The sequence below is a fragment of the Orycteropus afer genome, unplaced genomic scaffold (assembly GCF_000298275.1).
Source record: "Orycteropus afer afer isolate SDZICR_OR568_19922 unplaced genomic scaffold, OryAfe1.0 scaffold00165, whole genome shotgun sequence".
In the NCBI taxonomy this organism is placed as follows: Eukaryota; Metazoa; Chordata; class Mammalia; order Tubulidentata; family Orycteropodidae; genus Orycteropus; species Orycteropus afer.
In genome coordinates, this window is record NW_006921752.1 from 1,137,013 (window position 1) to 1,146,121 (window position 9,109).

At 37.9% G+C, this 9,109-nt stretch overlaps 1 protein-coding gene across 1 annotated transcript in view; it reads left to right on the forward strand.

The window, feature by feature from the left end:
• TTC17 (tetratricopeptide repeat domain 17) overlaps positions 1 to 9,109 on the forward strand; it is a 152,426-nt gene that overhangs the window by 78,093 nt on the left and 65,224 nt on the right. The window contains exon 16 of the mRNA XM_007946512.2: positions 5,733 to 5,919. Coding sequence (XP_007944703.1) covers positions 5,733 to 5,919 — 187 coding nt within the window. The remainder of the gene's footprint in view (positions 1 to 5,732; positions 5,920 to 9,109) is intronic.

Consider the following 9,109-nt stretch of genomic DNA (forward strand, 5'->3'; position numbering starts at 1 on the left):
TCAAATGGTATTTCTAATTCCAACTTTTGAAGGAATTGCTACACTGTTTTCCACAGTGGCTGTATCATTTGACAATCCCAAGAGCTTACATTCTTTAACCAACGTTACACTCCTTCTGAATTAATATTTATTAAAATAAAAAAGTTCACCTCTGCTAAAGCGTTAAGGAGGCAGCATCTTCTGATTCCTCTAACCCCACAAGAGGAGGACAGAATCACTCTCAGCAGCCCATGGCCTATTCCTGCAGGCCAGACATGCTGCCTCCCTCCAGCTCTTTCACAAACCCTGACACCAACCGTCCCTCCCTCGGCACTCACTACTTCTCTGCTGGGCTCCACAATTCTTTGCAGTGGCCACACAGAACTCACAGACACCACTCACAGATTATGAGGTTTATTAGGGAATCAACAGGCTACAACTCAGATTCAGGAATGCACTTAGGATTCACTTCATTGGTCAGGACAATCTTCCCTCTGCCGTGCCCTTAGACACGTCTCTGTCTCTGTGGCCCTTGGCATTTGGGGCTGGTCTCTGCCTCTGTGGCCAGATAAGTCTGCCTCTCTGTCTCATGCTTCTTGGTGCCACTGCTGCCGTCTCTCAGCCGGGTATCTCTCTTTCAGTAACAGGTCAGACTCTTAGTCACTCATCTTCCTCAGCCAGCAGGAAGAGATACTTCCCCCTCTCTGCTTCTAGAAGGGCTCAGTTTAAGCCTGGCAGAATGGCAAAACCAACCAAGCCCAACACCAGAATTCCACATACCTGAGAGAGAGTGAACTGCCCAGAAAATTGCTTCCTGCTGCTCGCGACAGAAATACCCCACGTGGATAACTTTAATAATCAGGAGCTACTTAGTTGCCCATGGCACATTCCACCACGGAGTTTACAATGACTGTGGCTAGAAAAGCCACACTTTGCAATTTACTGCCCTGCAACCTCTGTTGCAATATAAATTTGTCTTTTAAGTGAAAGTTCATACATGCATTTTTACTCTTTTTGTGAGAAGTTAGGGGTTTTTTTGTTTGTTTTGTTTTTTAACAAACTCTTTCTTGTATAATAGAGTCTTTAACTATCTGCCATTTCTTAAAAATATTTTCCCTTAAATTGCCTTTTTATTTTAAACTCTTGAATTTGTCAGTCTTTTTCCTTTGTGATTCCTTTTGTTAGATTTAAAGTTGTTCTCACAGGAAGCTTGAAAATATTAGTTCTACTTTTTTTTTCTGTTGTTGGGTTTTTAAATAGTTGTCTTTTCAAATATACAAAGATCTTCTGTGTTGTTTTCTAGATGTTTTAGGTTGTACTTTAGGTCTATGATACATTCCAAATTAAACTTTCTTTATGATGAGGTAGAGATCAAAGTTCATTCTTTTCAACATGACTGTCTAGTTGTTCTGGCACCGTATCTTGAAAAGATTATCTTATCCCTGTTGAATCACCTTCACACCTTTGCACTGAACTCAACACTTTTATTTGACAGCTTACTTGAAACGTCCTGTTGGATGTTTAAAGAGCACTCTAAAACTAATGGCCAAAACCAAGTCACCTAACATTGTTCCAAACTTGTCCCTCCCATTGCAATAAACAGTAATTCATCCTTTGAGTTAGCTCAGGACAAAAAACTTGGAGCTATCCTCCATACATTTTTTTTTCCTTCTTCCATGATAAATTCAACACATTCGCTAGTTTTGCTGATTCTGTTTTCCAGATACATCCAGAATTTCATTATTTATTATCATCTCCACTGCTGTCTGATCCAAGGCACCATTATCTTTTGTCTGCATTATTTTGATAGCCTTTTTTCTAACTTCTTCTGCCTTTGTCCCCCTATACTCTCTTCACAGAGAGTATCCTTATAAAAGGAACAACCAGAGAGATCCTTATAAAATGTCAGATCTTGTCATCCATCTGTTCATATCCCTGCAACAGCTAGCCACATAACTCAGAGTAAAAGACAAAGTTTCAGTGGTGGAGAAGGTGACCTTGTTACTTTTCTTACCCCATCTCCATGAGGTCATTCCATTGCTCATCTTGTTCAGGCCTCACTTGCCTCCTTGCAGCTCCTTGAACAGACCAGGCCTACTCCCACTTTAGGACCACTGCACTTTCTATTCCCTCTACTTGTAATCCTTCCCCCACCAAGATTGACCGTCAAGATTCGCCTCCTTAAAGGCTTTTACAGATGTCACCTTCTCAGGGAGTTCTTCCTTACTACTATCCTTAAACTGGCAGCACTTCTAGTATGCTTACTTGTCTCCTTGATTTATTTTCTTCCACACGTTTCACTTACCAGCACATTATTTATTTTACTTAATCAGTTATTATCTGTCTTCATCCACGCTAGCATGTAATGTCCATGAGGGCAGGAATTTGTCCATTTTATTTTCTGTTGTATCCCTAGTATCTAAAGCAGTATTTGGAGCATAGTAAGCACACAATAATTATTTTCTGTGAATTGATGAATATTTATCTTTTGTATCTGTTTATCTCACCACAAGATATTTGCACAACCATTAATCTGGTCATAGGAATGATTGTAACACTTTGTTTCCTTATGCAAAATATAAAGGTACTTTTGAAATCTAAGGTATCTAGTGTGAACCACTAAATAACACTTTAATTGTAACTATTTAGATTAAGCCTCTTTAATTTGGGATACTTTGTACACTTTGTCTTGGTTACAGTGAAACATTTCTGACAACCTCACAGCCCTAGTTAAGAGCAAGCTGGTGGATAAATCATAGGTATTGCTTTCATAGGAATATATTGTGTGATTTGAGAATAAAATGTTTTTAGATAGTTTTAAATATTCTCAGTGATGAAATTAGTGTAGGACAAATGGTTTGCACACAAGCAAATACAAAAATAATAAGCACAGATGAATTTCAGTTAAAATGACCCAAATGGAATACTTCAGGCTACTTACGAAAAATCTCAACAAACAATTGGAAAATAGAATACAAAACTAACATTTACAATAGCATTGGGGAAACAATAGTTATCTCTAGGAATAAATTGAAAAGGACAAGTGTAGGATATTTTTTTTATAGTGAATTACAAACTGTTGGTAAAGAAAGAAAACCTAAAGAAGTGGACATATATACCCATGGTTGTGAACTAGACTATTTCAGTATTATTAAGATGTAAGTTCTCTCCAATTTCATTTATATATTCAGTGCAATCTCAATAAAAATCCTAGTAATTGCATGTATGTGTGTATGTTAATTGATAAGGTTATTCTAGAATATATGTAGATATGGACCTAGCCAAAAAAGTAAAAAAAAAACAGTTGCCACTGAGTCAGTTCCCACTCATGAGAACCACAGTGTGTCGGAGTAGAGCTGTGCTCCCTAGGTCCTCAGGGTCTATTTTTTCAGACATAGATCACCAGACCTTTTTCCAGAGCACCTGTGGGTGCACTCAGACCTCCAACTTCTCAGTTAGCGGCCAAGTGTGTTAACTGTTGGTACCATACAGGGACTCCTAGAACAGCCAAAAACTTTGGCGGGAGAGGATCCCCATAGTTCAAAGGCTTTTATGACCAGATATGAAGAGTTACTGTAATATATGATATTGGCACAAGGATACACAAGTAGATCAGTTGAACACAACAGAGACTACAGAAATATGTCCCCACGTATAGGTCACCTGATTTATGACAAAGGTGAACCTATACTTCAGTGGGGACAATTTTTTTCAACAAGTAGTGTTAGAGTAATTGGATATCTCTGTGGAGAAAGAAATAAACCTTAACCCCTACCTCACACTATCATACACAGAATTAATTTGAGGTTCACAGCCACCAGCCACTCCTTGGAAGGAAGATTGGGTGATCTGCTTCTGTAGTGATACCGCCATGGAAACCCAAGGAGGAATCGCTGTTAGTCAGATCTGACTTGACAGCAGTGAGTTGGAGGTTTTTTGTTGTTGTTGCTGTTTAGATAATATACTGAAATGTGTAAGGTAAAACAGAAAAGCTTCTTAATGAAAACATGGAAGAAATTCTTCATGACATTATTTAAAAAAAAAAAAAAAAAAACTCACTGCCGTCAAGTCAGTTCGACTCATAGCGACCCCTCCTTGAGTTTCCAAGGCAGTATCTCTACGGAAGTAAATTGCCTGGTCTTCCTTCCAAGGAGTGGTTGGTGGGTTTGAACTGCTAGCCTTCTGATTGGCAGTCACACTCCTTAAGCACTATGCCACCAGAGCTCCTTCACAACCTTATAGTAGGTGAAAATTTCAAAAAGTACTATGAATGAAAAGTTCAAAACAAAATATATATGTATATATATATATACCATTAAGAAAGTAAAAAGGCAAATCACAGACTAGAAGATATTTGTGATAAATGTTTTCAACAAAGGACCCGTATCTAGTATATATAAAGTCCCTCAAATCAATAAGAAAGAGTTTCTTTTAGTTTTTTAAGATGGAGAAAAGAACAGTCACTTCAGAAAGGAGGCTATCCAAATGGCCAATGAACACGTGAAAAAATGCTCAACATCATTACTCATCAGGGGAATGCAGGTTAAAACCACAGTGAGATTCTACTTCAGCCCACGAAAATAGCTAAAATTAAAAAGACTAACAATATGAAGTCAATGAATTCTTATATTTGGTAGTGGGAGTATAAATTTCCACTTTGGAAAACTATGTGGCTGTGTCACTAAAATGAGATACTGTACAGTGAAACACTTGTGAGACCTGGAACTTGATGAGACTGCCTTGTATTTCCGGGTCTCACAAGTTTTCTGCGTTGGACATGGTGCAGTCTTAACCACTTTTCTGTTCTCTGTTCTGGAAAATATTTGAGTTTCCCTTCTCTGACAGGTTCTTGCTTTCACAGGTTTTACTGTATACACGTACCTTCTGACCCACTACTAAGTGTATACCCAAGTAAAATGAGTACGTCACTTACAGCATTGTTGTAGAAGCTCTGTATGTAATAGCCAAAAACTAGAAGTAAAACTTCTAGCAGTAGGAGAATGGATGAACAAACTGTGGTATATTCAGACAATGGAACATTGTATATCAGTTAAAAAGAATGAATTACTGATGCACACAAAAACCTGGGTGAATTGTAGATGTATTGAGTAAAAGAAATCATAAAAGGATACATAAAAGAACATGTTGTTTGATTCCATTTATTTGAAATTTTAAAACAGGCACAATAGTGGTTACCCTCAGGGTTGGGGTTAGGTTAGCTGAGGGAACCTTCTGGGGTACTGGCAACTTTTTAAATGTTTATCTATTGAAGTTGTTGTTGTTGTTGTTATGTGCCATCAAGTTGGCCCCGACTCATAGTGACCCCTCCTTGGGTTTCCGAGGTGGTATCTCTATGGAAGTAGATTGCCCAACCTTCCTTCTGAGGAGTGGCTGGTGGGTTTGAACCACCAGCCTTCTGGTTAGCAGTCAAGTGCCTTAGGCACTATGCTACCAGAGCTCCCACCTCTTGAAGTAGATGGTGGTTATACAGATAATACACACATATATAAAAATTCACTGAACTTTATCATTGAGACTAGTGTACTTTGGACACTTTATGTTCTTTATACCTTAATGAAAGATAAAAAATAAATAAATAAACTTACATATGTTAGATTCAGTGGATTGTTAGCCATAAACCTTTATGGGTAAACTAAGAGAAGCCAAAGACATATACTTTTAAGCGTTTTGTTAACTCAGAGAAAATATTAATCCATTAATACTTTTGCTCTTTTGTTTTTTCTTCTTTGTAGCCCCTGACCTTTTTGAGCCTGGGAAATGCTTACCTTGCTCTGAAGAATATCAGTGGGGCACTTGAGGCCTTTAGGCAGGCTTTGAAATTAAGTACCAAATGTCCAGAGTGTGAAAGCAGCCTGAAATTGATTCGCTGTATGCAGTTTTATCCTTTTCTGTACAACATCACCTCACCTGTCTGCAGTGGTAAGCAGCTGTTAAATGCTGGCAAACTGATGACCTCATCTGGAGTTTCTCTTCTGAGCACCAGAACACAGAAAGCGGTTTTCCTAAGGATTTTACATAGTCCATATAATTCTAGATGCATACGAAAGAAGTAGATGCCATAGAGGATTAAGGCTTTGTTCTCTCACAGAACCCTGATTGGGAAGGCTGACAGGAGTATATGCAATTGGAATTGGTAGGGCATGAGATTTATTTTCCTCTCCCCCAAATCTCTGGTGTTTTATGATGACCAGTGCTCATGGCAAAGGATATTTTTCTGTCTGTGAAATCAAACTGAGTAATAGGATTTGAAGCAGCTCTTCCATATACTTGGTCATCAAAATACCTTTGAGTGAAAAAAATCCAGACCTGTACTGCACATTTAAACAGTCACCTGCCATTAAGTGGGAGCTTTTTGCCTTCTTCCATTTCTTCCCATAGCCACAGGCATGTACACATGCTTATTAAAAGAGTATCCACTTCGGTAGAAAATACTTAAGTTAATATAAAAAAACTTATAAATTCATCCATTAGAACCCTCTCTCAAGTCCCCATTATGTGTGGTTATTTACTTATTTAACCTTCACTTTGAGAGGGGGAACAAAAAAAATCAGGAGTTTCACTGCCAGCCTCAAATTGGGAGAGCTGCAGTTTGCATATACATGGGTGGATCCTCATTTACGAAACATTGTAGAGCACACAGTGGGTGCTCCATTATGGTAGATGGTAATGTTCTAGCACACAGCCATCAGTCTAGCTCCTCATTTTAGATATTAAAAAATAGGCTCACGTGGTTAAGTGACTTATCTAAAAGGCATAATCAATAGATTTGGAACCTGAAACTGGTTTTCTTGATACACTGTTATACCAGACTGCCTTAGGATTTTAATGGAATGGATGAGTCATTAACGTTGGATTGAGTGAAAGAAGTCATGAAAGGTTCCATAAGAGGACATGCTGTTAGATTCCAGTGGTGGTAACCTTTTAAAATATATTAAAAAAAAAAAAAAACCCACCCCAAACCAAACTCATTGCTGTCGAGTAGAATCCACTCATAGCAACCCCTCCTTGGGTTTCTGAGGCGGTATGACTACAGAAGTAGATTGCCCAATCTTCCTTCCAAGGAGTGTGTAGTAGATTTGAACTGCCAGCCTTCTGGTTAGCAGTCAAATGCCTTAGGCACTACACCACCAGGTTTTTGGTTCAGAAACCAAAATCTGTCATCAGTACAGTGTAACACAGTTGTGGATCATTGTTGAGCACAATCTGAACTAGAGTTCTTACATGAATGCTTAAGACCTGAGAGAGTATGTTAGCAAGATACTGCAGTACAGTGGTTAGCATCAGAGTCATACAGATTCATATTAGAGCCTCAGCTCTGCCATAACTGTCTGATCCCAGTAAAGTAAATTAAGTGCCCTGCTGTAGAATGAAAGACAATGAAACCTGCCTCCTACACTTGTTGGGAGGCCTGTCACATGATAGATATTGAATATAAAGTTCAGAGTACTGAGAACTGTAAATGCGCAAGTTATGGATCTTTTATCATCTTATTTAACCCTGGGAAATGTGTTGTGGTCTTTTAAGTTTTGTAGGTTACCCAAGAACAGCCTTGTAAGCAGGATTTTACTTTGTCAGTGAGCCACTTACAGAATCTCTTACTATTTTTAATTTACTACATCTCCCTCACTGCTCTGGGCATTTCTTTCTTTCACTGGGAAGGAAAGCTGTGTATGTGTGTGTCTGTATCTATAGCTACGTATATATAGCTATAGATATATAGGTATAGTGACCGTTTTCTAAAGTCTTTTTGTTAGCATCAGCTCCACTTGCTTTTGTTTAGTATTTCACTTTCTTTAGATATATTTTTATTTTATGCCATTTGTAGGAGCTGTGGTGGTGTGGTGCCTAAGGCATTTGACTACTAACCAGAGGCTGGCAGTTCAAACCCACCAGCCACTCCATGGCAGGAAGACTGAGCAATCTACTTCCGTAAAGATTTATTGCTCGGAAACCCAAAGGAGGTCGCTATGAGTCAGACTTGACTCAGTGGCAGTGAGTTTGGTTTTTGGTTTTTTCACTCAAAGTTTTCAAAGTCACTGGAAGAAGGCATTATTGCTAATAGACCTAAAATCTGATCTGAGAAGAATCTAGCATCTACCAACACTCAAATAAATACTGGTACCCCATAATGGGAATGTATGCCATGTGATAGCATTTTTTACATCTAAAAATCATTTTCTTTAAACCTAGAAAATGTATGCTATGGCATTGTCTGGATTTAGAACTCATTGCTAGTACTGATTACAGTATTGAATTGTTTGCATTACTTGTTTCTGTAGTAATCCTGCTCATCCACAGTTGCTTTGTTGAATTCCAGCTTTGAAAAGCCGACACTTAGAAAGGCACAAAATACCTCTGTGGAAACCATAGCGTTCTTATGTTTAAAATTTAAACAGTTGTATCTACTCCCATTATCTGTGAGCATTACTGAACAGTGGGTGACAAAAAGCAAAACTTGTCAAAAATATTAGCATTTTGATACCTTCGCTGTAATGAGATTTCTGTTTGCATTTTGCTTTTTAAATTGTGTGCAGTAATGAAATAAGCTTAGTAAGTCATCTTAGTGGTCTGACATACCTGTTTAAAGTTTTTATGATAACACCAAGGTTGCAAGAGATCAGTAAAACTCATGATTCTTTTTCCATATAATAACCAAGGAATTTATATTATAATTGGTTTTTATTAGACAAGATACTAATCTGCCTGTTCATCCACCCCTTTCCCAGCAGTTCTGTCATGAAAGTCTATGAAAAGCTACCAACTTAACAGCTTTTCCAGTAAGCTTTTCAAGATCAAAAATGGGCAAATACTCTTGGAAAACCTTTTTAAAATAATTTTTCTGACTACTGTTGTTAGTCTTCCACAAATTATTTTCTTTAAGATACATATTTTGAGACCATTTTTAGAGCAATTGTAATATGAGATGATGTCTTCAACAGTGTGGGCTTTGTGGTAAATTGTAGGCAGTATGTCAACATCAGCAAGTATTTCACTGCTTTTCAAATATAATTATGGAATTTTTCTTTTTTTTTTATTGTGATTTGGGTGAAGATTTACAGAGCAAATTCACTTTTCGTACAGCAGTTTACATATACTTTGTCTCATGTCA